Source organism: Panthera leo, chromosome B4 (assembly GCF_018350215.1).
Source record: "Panthera leo isolate Ple1 chromosome B4, P.leo_Ple1_pat1.1, whole genome shotgun sequence".
Classification (NCBI taxonomy): Eukaryota; Metazoa; Chordata; class Mammalia; order Carnivora; family Felidae; genus Panthera; species Panthera leo.
Window position 1 is genome coordinate 117,255,683 of NC_056685.1, and position 13,605 is coordinate 117,269,287.

The 13,605-nt window shown below is 40.5% G+C and overlaps 1 protein-coding gene across 4 annotated transcripts in view; it reads left to right on the forward strand.

Annotated features, from left to right (window-relative positions):
• Nucleotides 1–13,605, forward strand: part of CFAP54 (cilia and flagella associated protein 54) — a 288,803-nt gene that overhangs the window by 247,587 nt on the left and 27,611 nt on the right. For all 4 annotated transcript variants that reach the window (XM_042947439.1, XM_042947441.1, XM_042947440.1 and 1 more), the window contains 2 exons: nucleotides 5,870–5,979; nucleotides 10,092–10,233. In XM_042947439.1, coding sequence (XP_042803373.1) covers nucleotides 5,870–5,979; nucleotides 10,092–10,233 — 252 coding nt within the window. The remainder of the gene's footprint in view (nucleotides 1–5,869; nucleotides 5,980–10,091; nucleotides 10,234–13,605) is intronic.

Here is a 13,605-nt window from a genome sequence, read left to right on the forward strand (position 1 = left end):
AGTGTGGATGCCAGGGATGCCATAACTCAGAGATCATACAGATGCCCAGGGCTTCCCTCTGAGGTGCCCTGGATTCTGGGTCTTGTTGGCCAAGTGACTAATGAGAGCCTGGTGCTGCAGATGAGACCCAAAATTACACCCTGCTTCTGGGAGCTGGGGAAGACAAAGGCTGCATAAATGAAGCAGGGGCCAGCATCTGATAGTCAAGAACCAACAGCACTGGCATCCCCTGGAGGCTCACTAGACATGCAGAATCTCAGGTCTCCAGACCCACCAAATCAGAGCATACATTTTTTTTTTTAATTTTTTATGGGGCGCCTGGGTGGCTCAGTCGGTTAAGCGTCTGACTTCGGCTCAGGTCACGATCTCGCGGTATGTGAGTTCAAGCCCCGCGTCGGGCTCTGTGCTGACTGCTCAGAGCCTGGAGCCTGTTTCAGATTCTGTGTCTCCCTCTCTCTCTGACCCTCCCCCATTCATGCTCTGTCTCTCTCTGTCTCAAAAATAAATAAACGTTAAAAAAAATTTTTTTTAATTTTTATTAAGTTTCTTTATTTTTGAGAGGCAGAGAGAGAGAGACAGAGCATGAACGGGAGAGGGGAAGAGAGAGAGGGAGACGCAGAATCTGAAACAGGCTCCAGGCTCTGAGCTGTCAGCACAGAGCCCGATGCAGGGCCCAAACTCATGAACTGTGAGATCATGACCTGAGCAGAAGTCAGTCGCCCAACCGACTGAGCCACCCAGGCACCCCAAACATACATTTTATTAATATCTCCCAAGTAATGTATGCACATTTAAGTCTGAGAAGCACTGGGCTAGGCCAGCACTACCAATGCACCTCACAGGTCTAATGATGATTCTCCAAGAAGCTATGCTGCATTGCCGGATTCTATAGTAGGCTTTCCACTGGAAAGCTTTTCTGACTTCCCTTGGACCACCCAAGTCAAATTTCAGGACTTGAAAGAAACTAAGAGAACATCTATTTGATGCTCTCATTTTGAAGATGAGGAAGCCAAGTCCCATATGAGTACAGTGACTTGACCATTGCCACAACTTATTAGTGACAAAAACATGAATGAGAACCCGAATCTTCTAGTTCTTTGTATGGATTTCTTTGTAACATGCATATAATAGCTGCTTACTAACCAGTTAATAAAACATTGATTGAATGCACCCTTTATGCCAGGTGTTTTGTTAGATGATTAAGATACCAGGGTGAGGAAGTTATGCATCAACTCCATCTAGTAGAGGAGGGGCTCTGTCTTCACCCCTTCCTGGGCTGTAAGGGATACCCCATTCAAGATGATTTTAGATACAGCATTTCTCAGTGTTTGTCAAAGCCACAACACTTCTTTACCATTGAAAAACAAGCCTTTGTGAAAGTGAGTAAGGGAGCATTGGAAATTTCATTGTGGGCATATTGTCTCCTGCAGAATCCAGTCCTGAGTATGTAGGGTTTTATAGACACTTATACCTGAAGAGTGAGGACAAGTTTGAAATAGAACTAAGCGCATGGATTTGATGGGGACAGGCTGGGAGGTCAGATATGAAGCTGGCTTGGGGTTAGCAGTGGGTCTAAAAGAATATGGAGAATGAGGTACCAAACAAGGTAGGGCGAGGAGCCAGAAGTGGTCACGTGGCTCACAGCGACAGCAGTGATGCTCTGAGCACTTCGTGTTGACTCATTGGATCCTCACACGATCCATGGGGATGGGGATTACCACATCTCCATTTTACAAATGAGGAAGTAGAGGCATAACATTTTCATAATTTGCCCCGATCACACAGCCAGTAAAGTCGGAGAAGCAAACCCAGACACTCTGGCTCCAAAGCCCAGGCTCACAACAAATAGATGCAAGTCAGTTTAGGGTTTTAATGTGTAACTACTGCCTTATTTTATCCAAGTCTGTTTTGATTTCAGACTGTTATACTTTGAAATCAGTTGTGCCACGCTCGGTTAGAAGAGATTTTAAAATTGTACTGCAAAGCCATTGACAAGTGTCAGCCTGAGGAGGGAGAAAGTCATTTTCATTATCAGGGGTTAAATGTAAAGTATGTTATCTATTTAAATTTTTCCACTAACACACTTTGGGGAACTTCATTAGCTCTTAAGAGATATAATGAAAATTTCAGAAATATGAAGATATTAATTAACATGTAGCAGGTGCTGCAAGCAATACTGAACACAGTACAGGATGTCACTCCTGTCCACAGGGACTTTGTATGCTAGCCTGGGAGTCAAGGTTAACAAACACAAAACAAGAGCAAACACCATAAGACAGACTAATCTCTCTGGGACTCATTTCATTTTCATTTCAGAAGTGTTTCATCAAATTTACCATAGTTTGAAAAACCAAATGTGAAAGACTTTTAATGAGTAAAAAGAACATTTCTCTCTCTGTCTAGCTGTCCACATCCCTGAATCCCACCATCAGATACAATTACTTTCAACTCTCAGCTGTCTCTGTTTTATTGGGTCTCCCCCCAACCCATACATCTAAATTACATGCTCACATGATAATTTCTTTAGTGATCAACCTCACACACTACTATGGAAGATGAAAGCTAATGTCAACCTCTTTTTTCCCCCTCAGGTATACTCTTCTCTTCCACACACTCTCTTAAATGAGTTCTTTTTTTTTTTTTTAAGTTTACTTATTTATTGAGGGTGGGGGCAGACAAGAGATGGAGAGAGAGAATCCCAATCAGGCTCTGTGCTGTCACAAACTGAGATCATGACCCGAGCCGAAATCAAGAGTTTGGATACATAACCGACTGAGTCACCCAGGTGCCCCTCTCCTAAATGAGTTCTATCAAAATTCTTAAACCCAGAGCCAGTGTTTACATTATGAATGTGTAAATATCACTCACAGCTGAGCCAAATAAGGTACTGTTTCCTTTCTTCCCGACTTCTATCCTAAAGAAAAAACCTGCCTTATTTTTAATTTAGTGTTCTCTGTATTCTAGAATCTCTCATTCTTCCTAAACTTTCAAAGAACTACACAGTTCTTCTCTGCATGGTCAAACTCATCAGTTTATCTTAATTCTTTTATTGTCGTCTTCTTCTTCAGAGACATGTTCCAAACTGGATTGATTGCTCTCATGGTTCAGATATCATCATAAGAGCCCACTCGCCATCCTCCTGAGAATTCCCTGGGTCCCATGTTTCTCCCTATCTTGACTTGCTCTCTCCTATTGAATGAACACATTTTACAGCTTTCTGATGAAGGATGTGTTGGAGGCTCTGATTATTCAAAGGACACACCATACAATATATTCCACAAAGTATATTCATGGAAGATTTTGGTAAAGAATAAGTCATGGCAGGATAAAGAAAGCTCAGATAACCAGTAGAGAGATCCAAGATGCCTGGGAGCAGTTGCCAGGGTCCTCACTCAGTTGCACAGCACACTTCATCTACAGATCATGAACCACAAAAATATGGTAAGATGTCTTGGTCTCAAGAAGGTTGATGTCTTAACTGAGGAGGGGTCTTTCATACCTCTCTATTCTTGTAGTCAAAACCATGTGTGGGACCGGACTCAGTGATAGAAATGAAGAGAACAATAGAATCCAGATGCAAATCATCAGTATGTACATATCTACAAGAAAATGCTGACACGATGGCACAGGCTGCCCCATTGGTGTGTTTGAGAATCAAGAACAGGACTGCATTAGTCACTGGGTGGTACATTTCACTCAGCTTTGGCCAAGGGCCAACAATAGTACTACAGTCCCCTGAGATGTTAACCACTTGCGACAGATTGACCCTGTACTTACACAGGATATAAGAAAACCTTGAATGTCCAACACAAAGTCATCATTGTATGCTGACGTCATCATTTTCTAGGCATAAAACTCTACGTTGAAAATTATTTTCTCTCAAAACGTGGGAGACATTGCCCCATTGTTTCTGGCAATCCTGCATTGCTGTTAAGTATGGTCCCATTCTCATGCCTAGTTCTTTCTTTTTCTTTTTCCTGTGGAAGCTCTGGGGATCTTCTTTCCATGCCCTGTGTGCTGAAATTCCATGATGAACTATGCAGGTCTGTCATCCACTGTGCCCCTTTCAATCTTTCAGTATATTCTTTAGTGCAAGAAGAATTATTTTCTTTGATAATTTCCTCCCTTTGATTATCTCTGTACCTTCTGGAATTATTATTCAGATACTGAATTTATTAGCTTGAGTATTTTTCTCATCGTTTCTCCCATATTACCTATGTTTTAAAATTTAGGTTTACTTTTGAGGAGATATCTTCAGTTTTATATTTCAAACCTTTGTTGATATTTAGTTGTGATCATATATTTTTTTAGTTCTTAAGAGCTCTTTCTTGTTCTTTGTTCATTTTTAACAGCACTGCGTTCTTGATTCACAGATAAAATATTGTCTTTATTCTCTCTTAAGATATCAATTATGGTTTCATTGAAGTTCTCTTCTGCTCTCTGTCTTATATCTGATTCTTCAAGTTCCTTTCTTATGTTAGTTTTGGTCTCTACCTTTCGTTTCATGTCTAGTGACCCTTGGCTATCCATTCATTTGTGAAGGTGCTACAGGGTGTATCAGGTCAGACTTATTGATTTATAGGCCTCATTGTAGGGTAACTGCAGGAGCCAGCAGTTTCATTGCAGGATGCTGAAATGTCAGTATCTGTAGGTCTTTTCTCTTTGTCTGGTCAGTTTCCTCAAAGAGGATCCTTTTCAACTTCTGTCTGGTTTCCTACATCCCGAGCAGGGGCTGCGGTGGGGTAGGGGATGTCTCTTGTTCAGAACACAGACTTCCACTTAATTCCCATGTTTTCAGTTCTGCATCTCAGCCCTGTACCTAATGTCCCTGACAATAGAGCTCTGATTTAACCTCAGCAGAGAGGAAAATGAAAGGAAGTTTGGCCAGAGAGGAGGCAAGGGAAGTAGGGAAATCTCCTGGTGGCATGGGCTCAGGGAAGGGATAAGAGGGAGGAACATCTCCAGCTCCCAAGCCTTTCTGGGTTCTCAGTCATGTTTGTTGTTGGCAACCCCTCTGAAGGCAGTTAGGACACAGCCTTTCCTCTTTTCTGAGTCCCCCAACACTCTTCTCAGCAATTTCTGTCCTTCAACGTGTTGCTAACATCTCTTGTCTGCTTACCTCCTTTTTGTCTGTCTTTGTGGATTTACGCCTTTCTAAAAAATCCCTGTACTCTTATTTTAGTTTGATTATCAAAGAAACAGAGATAAATGCATGTACTTAATTAGTTGGTTTTGACTGGCAGCTCTGGGCCTCAGCTTTCTCATATCTAAAAGGAGGGACTTAGACCAGATCCTCTCTAAGGTTCTATGAGTCTCAAATTCTGTGAATTGGACCATAAGTAAGTGCTACAATATAAGGAATTCACTTTAAGGATTGTCAAAATTCAAACCGCAGGGGGATTACCAGAGTATGAGTCATTAGGAGAAGTTCCATGTTAGAGGTGGGGACCAGAAAGTTGTGTGTAGGTTGAATAAACAGAAGAGTAAGGGAGCAGCGTAAGTGATGCACAGAAGCAGCTATGACCACTGATGAGAAAGGTGCATATTGAGAAGCAACGAGAAACAAGGTTGGATATTCACCAGGTACACATTTCCAACTCGTAGAGGGCCTTCGCAGGTTGAGATTTAAACTTAATAATTGCAGTAAGAAATGACACTCTTCAAAAATAATATAATATTATTATCAAAGGGCATTTCTTTTCACCTCATAAACTTTGTACAATTCTTGCTCAAATCAGTCCTCTTTAAAGTGAGTTGAAAAACAATTGTTTTCTCTTTCAAAGAAAAACTTAAAAAATTTAATGATATTATTTTGAGGCAACGTGTAATTTTAGTGTCATATTTTATTCATGTCTTAATTTTCTTATAGGTTTTATTGTTGTATGCATATAACATGAGGCCTCAGAATATTTCAGATGCTGTGCCTAATAGCACTTACAGCGATGTCTATGTTGGCTCTTTCTGGGTTCCACTGAACAGGCAAGTAATGATGGATTTCCTACAACTCTGCTAATATTTTCCTTAGAACAGACTGTTTTAGTAATATTCAAGGTAAGTCACAGGAGAACTTTTAGAAGACATTTTTAGAAGAATCTTCCTTTTAATTAGAGGAGTATGATATTGCAGTGGTTAAGAGTATGAACTCTGAATCCAGCCTGCTTTGGGTCAAATGCCAATCGTGCCCCTTATTCACTTTGCAAACTTGAGCTTGTTACTTAACCTCTCTGTGCTTCAGTCACCCCATCAATGAAGTGGGAATAAGAATAATAGTACTGAGGGTTGTGGAGAAACACTTCCTGACACTTCATAAAGATTTTATTTTTAAATTTTTTTTTTCAACGTTTTTTATTTATTTTTGGGACAGAGAGAGACAGAGCATGAACGGGGGAGGGGCAGAGAGAGAGGGAGACACAGAATCGGAAACAGGCTCCAGGCTCCGAGCCATCAGCCCAGAGCCTGACGCGGGGCTCGAACTCACGGACCGCGAGATCGTGACCTGGCTGAAGTCGGACGCTTAACCGACTGCGCCACCCAGGCGCCCCATAAAGATTTTAGAGAGTACAAGGATATATATTATATTTTGCCTATAATTTGGGGCACATTTTAAAAAATTTTTAATGCTTATTTATTTTTGAAAGAGAGACAGAGCAGGAGAGGGGGAGGGACAGAGAGAGAGGGAGACACAGAATCTGAAGCAGGCTCCAGGCTCTGAACTATCAGCACAGAGCCTGGTGCAGGGCTCGAACTCACAAGCCTTGAGACCATGACCTGAGCCGAAGTTGGCTACTTAATCGACTGAGCCACCCAGGCACCCCTAATTTGGGGCATATTTAAAAAGTAACATGTGGCTCCGTATTGGGTTGCAAAATTATGGACAAACTCCACACCCTCCATTGTCCCACCCTTCCCTATTTTACATTGTTCCCCACATCAAAAGCCTCTGCTTCATCCAGGTTGTTTTCCTTTCTCTCCATCAAACAGGGCATGTCTCTAACTTTTGCTCATGCCTGGTTTCTCTCTTCTCCTGTTTCACTTTACCAAATTCCTAGTTGGTTTTTAATTTTTTTCATTGCTTAGTTAATTTAGTTTTGATTCCATTGTTCACCGTCCTTGTGACCTCAACTCCATCGCCTCAGTTGTAAAATGGAAAGAATATCTACTCTGCCTACCTTTCAGGGTTGTTGTTAAGATCAAGACAGACAACGTATGCATATCTTCTGAAAGGCCGAAAGCACTGGGCAAATGTCAAGTCTTGTTACTAACCCCTGTGTCTGTCAGTGTCAGCTCTTTGCCCTGTTAGGCACCTAGTAAGTGCTTAGCGAACAGAGACCTGGTTCTTCCCTGAAGAGCCTTGTTCATGCTCCAAGATTTTCATTTTGAAGGACTTCTTGGCCTTGCCATAAAAGAGAATAAAACAAGAGATGTTTCAAGAGCTGGCATATTTTCAATTATTCAGCCAATTTTCTTTTTTCCCTTTTTTTTTTTTTTTTTTAACTGGCAGAAAATCTAGGCACAGGACATATACCAGCACAGCTAAGCAACAAAGTTATGAAATTATATACTTGCTTTGTGTACATAAATATGGCAAGATATTTTTTTAGAATCACATGATGAAAATGATGATAATTTCTGCAGAGTGGAATGAAATCAAACTGACAGAATTCTTTTTTATTCCAAAAAGTTTGTAATTTGAATGTGTTTATGATCAGTGGTAGGTTTACTCAGGTTAGGGACATGAACCTGTCACTGAGGCCAACACAGAGGAGGGTGCCTGGCAGTGTCTCATCTAACCTGTCCCTTGGGGACACAGTGAAAGCTGCCCATTTCCCTCACCTAGGCTGGCATTGCTTGTATTCTTAGGAGGGCCAGGGTAAGATAGGTACGTGGGGAGTTGCTCTTGTTGACCATCTTTCAGAAGGCAAAGTAAGAATACAAGGGGTCAGAAAAAAATAAGCCAGAGAAGGAACCAGAATAGCCTTCAAATTGAGCAGTCCTCTTGAATCGTTCATTTCACGTCCTAATCTCCAAATTAAGTACTTACAAGGAAAAACATTTTAATTCTTGGCATTTTTCTAAAGCAACAAAAGAAAAGATAGTGTTCTCAACACACACGCATAAATGTTTCTGTGTAGTTCTATCTAATTATGTTCTTCTAACCAAGATCCAGTTCCCTGCCTGCTGTCTCTGCCTTCAAGTCTCCTGCCATCCACATTTCTACTTCTGCCCGGGTCCTGCTTCCAGGCCCTGGCAGTCTGGGAGGGAGAGAGTGCCCGTGAGTCAGTAAATGAGAGCAGAGGCTGTGGGGAGCTGGTCTAGCCTGGATGAGATGATGGATGTTTGTGGGCCAATGTGGGAATTCAAAAGCTGGACTGAGCATTGACACGGACGGGGAGGTCAAGATGTGAATGGGCAAGATGTTGGGCAAATGGGGTCATGAGATGAACCTGAGATGCTAGGTCCTCTGATGCTGCTCCTTGATCAGGGGCCCAGCCACCACCCCCCCCCACCCCCCCGCTACCTGCTTTTTACAGAGTTAGACCAGGACATTTGTTTTTGAAACAGATAGTGCAGCTCTGGACATTCACTGACAATCTGAAACCCAAACATCAAAGAACAGTTTATCCTTCCTGCAATTCCATGTATCAGAAGAGGAAGCTACATTATTTTTGAAAGAGAAACGGGAATTATAAGAATTCTTTCTTGGGTATTAGAATGAAGAACAGTGTGTTAGAATATCATCTTTCTCTCATGTGGCTTCTCATGGTTAGGAATGTACATAGTTATGTCATTTCATCGGTACAAAATGCTGTGAAGTAGATGAAGCAGGTTTTATTATTCCAGTCTTGCAGTAGGAGGAATGTCAGGGTCAGAGAGGTTAGGTGGCTTGTGCAGGGTCTCATGGCTGATGTGTGTTGGAACCAAGCATGCTTCTCCCAGGTCCTTTGAGTCCTACCTGTTCTCTCTCCAGTGCATCAGGCAGCCTTTCCGCCATTCTTGGAGATGACCCCCTTTTTTTTTTTTAATGGATGTCTTCCAAGTGAACTTTTAATAACAGATCTTTACATTTTAACCATTGTCCTTTTTTTATAAAAGAGTTTCTTAAACACACTATATAATTTCAGATCCTCTTATGTATAATTAAAGGTACTTTTTCACCTTCTATCATGGTCATCGAGTGTTATACCATGCTGCAGATGAGGACCCTGTGGAACATTGGAGAATTGACATTCCTGTGTATGTTTTTGATGTCAGTTTGACTTAATGGATAATTTACTTCTTTCTCATAAAAGTTTCCCTCCTTCCTTGGATGGAGACACCCACACTGACGCACGCACACATGCATGCATATATGTGCTGTATCCCATAGCATAGACTCACTGAAGGCCACACAGGTGGCTGTTTGCCTCCTTCAGCTGCTTCAAATGCTTTTCCTTCTCCTGACTCCACTCACCCATTTACCTCTGCCTTCAGAGTATCCACTGTTCACTGGCCTGTGGCCCCAGAAGCTTTCTGTCTTCAGCATAATTGCCGCTGTGTCCTGTGCCTTCCTCCTTGGTTTTTGCTTTTCCTTCTTTCTTGATCCTGCTCCCTGCCCTTTCACCCCTCCCCGCACAATATACTTCATTGTTATGGGCTCATTGATTGGCCTTTGCAAGCCATTGCTAACTTGCCATAATTCTTACCTTCAGGTCAGCAGGGCAGTCATGGCACAGCATTAAGATTTACATAGGAGCAAACCTTTTGTCATTGCCTGGACTTTCTTTGCTCGCGTAAATGTTCATTTTTTTTTTTTTTTCATCTTAAGCAGTATTTTGGATGTGTGCATTTCTGTCATTGTGCCTTTGCCAGTTTGTCATTTTAAATCTCTCAGAGTATATAACTAGGTCATAAATATTATACGGGTTAGAATTGTTTCTCTTTGCTCATGTTTCTTGAATGAAGGAATTATTGAATGAATGATGTTTGGGAATGCCAGAAACCCCGGTGTTAAATACCTGAGGACTAACTTTACACATATTACTGATTCTGGGAATAAACGAATGCCTTTCTTAGCTTTTCAAGTAAAATACATGTGCATCTGTTATTTTTAGGGTTATTTCAATTCATGAGAAACTATCTAATCTTACGCAAATAGCTGAAATATCATTGCCAACAACTCCTGAAATTACTTCAGATGAAAATGTATCCGAAATGCAAGAAATGGAAGAGAAATCAGTTGATAAGGAAATGGAAGTAAGTTATTAAAAATAATGGAAAATTGCATTGCTGTTGTAGCATAGATGTCATTTTATATAATTATTTAAGTGATTTTTTTTACTTCATCAAAGCACAACTATGTCACTAATCTTGAACTTTGTGGTTCTTCTGTTCTCCACTTCTCTATTTAGAGTATCAAATATATCCAACTTTTTTGGACACATACGTAGTGCTTCCTTCGAAGCTTTTCTAAACATACCAATTATAAGAATGTGATGGTGAAAGCAAGCAAAGGCAATCTAGAGAAATCATTCAGATACCACTGTGAATCCCAAGAAATAATGCTCTGTAACTTTACATTATTCTTTTACTCTTTATTCTTAAGTGTACTGTTTCAATATTTTTATTATTTCAGAAATGTGTGAAGAAAAGTATCTTTCAGACTTTCTCTATGCATATATGTATTTTTTGAACAACAACAAAAAAGACATTATCTTAATGGCGTATTATTAATTTGATCACACAGTTGGGTGGTTTTTGTGATGATTGATGTATGTGTCTGGAGAAGAGGGTCATTGAGGGTCATTTCTCTTCTACCCTTCCTGAGTTCTGAACCCATTGAGGAATGGGATATAGCAGATGGATAGTGGAAATCAAAATCTCAGCGTCATTAACTGAGAAAGCTGATTGATTGTCGAACATTGCTTTAGGACTGTGACCAAATGAGCTTAGTAGTATCTCACCCCTGAATGAGCCAGACTTGCCCACCTAGTCACACCTGTGTAACCACAGGATTCCCTAGTGTCCTTCTGCCCCTGCCAGGCTCACTGCAGGGAGGAGCAGAGACCAGCAGTCTTGTAGGCAGGGTGCCTCCAAAAATATAAACAAAGATTGCCCAGAAGAGGCTGAGCCCAGCATGTCCTTTTGCTTTTCCCAAACTTACTAATCAGTTAAGTCACTCCACTTTCCTGGCAGTAAATTAGTTTCAAGTCTGAAAGAAGCCAGAAGTGTTCCTCCTCTAGGAGTGGAGTGGCATTTCCTTACGCTCTATGGAAATGAGAGGAGCAGGAACATATTTGTTCTTCCCTAATCACTTGTCCTTTGAATTTCCATTTGCACATTAATCCACTTTCTTGAGTTATAGATTCTGTAGTTATTTTGGCCATTTTAAAAGTCAGATAGCTCTACAAGACTTACCGAAAAGGGACAGTCTCCTACCGAACCTCTTCTCACTCTGCAGTCCTGCTTTGCAGAGGCAACCATTTTCAGCTCTTTCAGCTGTTTCTCTTGTTATTTACTTCCACGTGTATAATAATATGTAGTATCAGTCATGAAAAATGAGGCAGCAAACGGCCTTCAAATCCAAGTGCGTTAACTGGGGCCCTGTTCCATGTCCCCTCAGGCCTGCATCTAGGCTGGTAGCACATCCATCACGTGAAATATCACCAGTCACAGTAGCAGGAGGGAAGAAATGGGGCAAATCGCACATTGGCTCTTAAGGTTTCTGTCATATCACTTCCACTAATATTTCATTGTCCAAAGAAGTCACATCCTACAGGCTTGGGAGAAGGAAAACCAGAATTATTGATGAATAGAGCTATTAGCTACAAATAATTATTCTTTTTTCTTTTATGTATCAACTTGAGATAATATCTATTGATTTTGTTGTGGTATATAAGGGTTTAATTCACTTATACTTCTCCCCAACTTCTCCTTTCTCCTTTTCCCAAGTATTGTCATATGACAGATTTTGGTTAAGTCACTATTCAGTATTTACATTATCATGCCCCTGGAAACAATGTTCACAGCCAAGTCAAAGAATGTACTATGGTTATTTTCTTTTCTTGTATAAGCTTTGATTTTTCTTGTATTTTTTCTTTAACTTTCTTCTGATCATTACATCACAATTTTCATATGTTCATCCATAGATTTTCACCCAGTTGTTCATGCTTATCAAATAATATCTCAGTTCCTTTTTTTCTTCTTGAAAGCTCCCATCTTTCTGCTCTAGTTGAGGACTGTTTGCCCCCAATGCCTACAGCATACCTCTAAATCTGGGGCCTCCTTTTGCTGCTTTCCTGGTTGAATTCCCAGCCAGTTGGGGCCCAGCTCTGTTTCTCCTCTCTGTAAGTTTTTAGGATCTTTTCTTCATTTTTGATCTGCTGTATCTCATTCCTTAAATCACTTTTTGCTAGTTTAATATTCAATCACAATAACAAAACATTTTTAATTCTTTTTTTAAATTTTTAGTGTTTTTTTTTTTTTTGAGAGAGAGAGAGAGACACAATGAAAGCAGGGGAGTGGGAGGGGCAGAGAGAGAGAGAGAGAGAGAGAGAGAGAGAGAGAGAATCTGAAGCAGGTTTCAGGCTCTGAGCTGTCAGCATAGAGCCCATCACTGGGCTCAAACTCACAAACCGTGAGATCATGACCTGAGCCAAAGTCAGACTCTTAACCAACTGAGCCATGCAGGCACCCCAAAACATTTTTAATTCTTAAAGAAATGTATTGGTATACCTCTTTTTGTCCTATTTCTATTTTTTCTTTTCTTTCTTTCTTTTTTTTTTTTTTTGCCATTCTAACCTTTTTTCCCCTTTTTTATTGAAGTGTAGTTGACATACATGTTATGTTAGTTTCAGGTGTAGGTTTAGCTCTTTATTTCCTCATCTATGCACTCATGTGAACGTGTAAAATTTGAGGACTCTCCTGATTCTCAGAGTGTACCTGTTGGCATTTTCAGTCTGAATTTACCAGTAGAGTGAGTGAATCCATTTTTCATTATTGTGAAAGCAACAAGTCCAGCTGTAAGAGGATTCATCAAGAACAGTTAGCCTTTGCAAAATGCCACTTTTCCACACTTGCCTTTCCTCTGCTCTGTGCCCGGATTTATCATAGAACTGATGTCTTAGATTTTGGGTTGCACATCCCAAAGTCTTTTCAGTGTCTTTGTAGGTTACGATATTAATTACCAGATGTTTCTTGATGTTACCTATATACTGAGCGCTTATAATAAATCTAATAGATCAGATATCTCAAACCCATGAGATTACATACACTATAAAATAATAACATAACATACATATTTTCTTTGTTTCAAGTTTTCATTTAAATTCTAGTTGGTTAACATATAGTGTAGAATTTTTATCGCTTTGATTCATCACTTACATATAACATCCAGTGCTCATAACAAGTGCCCTCTTTAACACCCATCACCTATTTAGCCCGTCCCCCCACCTCCCCTCCAGCAACCCACAGTTTGTTCTCTATAGTTCAGAGTCTCTCATGGTTTGCCCCCCTCTCTTTTTTTCCCCCTGCCCCTATGTTCATCTGTTTTGTTTCTTAAATTCCACATGTGAGTGAAATCATATGGTATTTGTCTTTCTCTGACCAACTTATTTCGCTTCACATAAT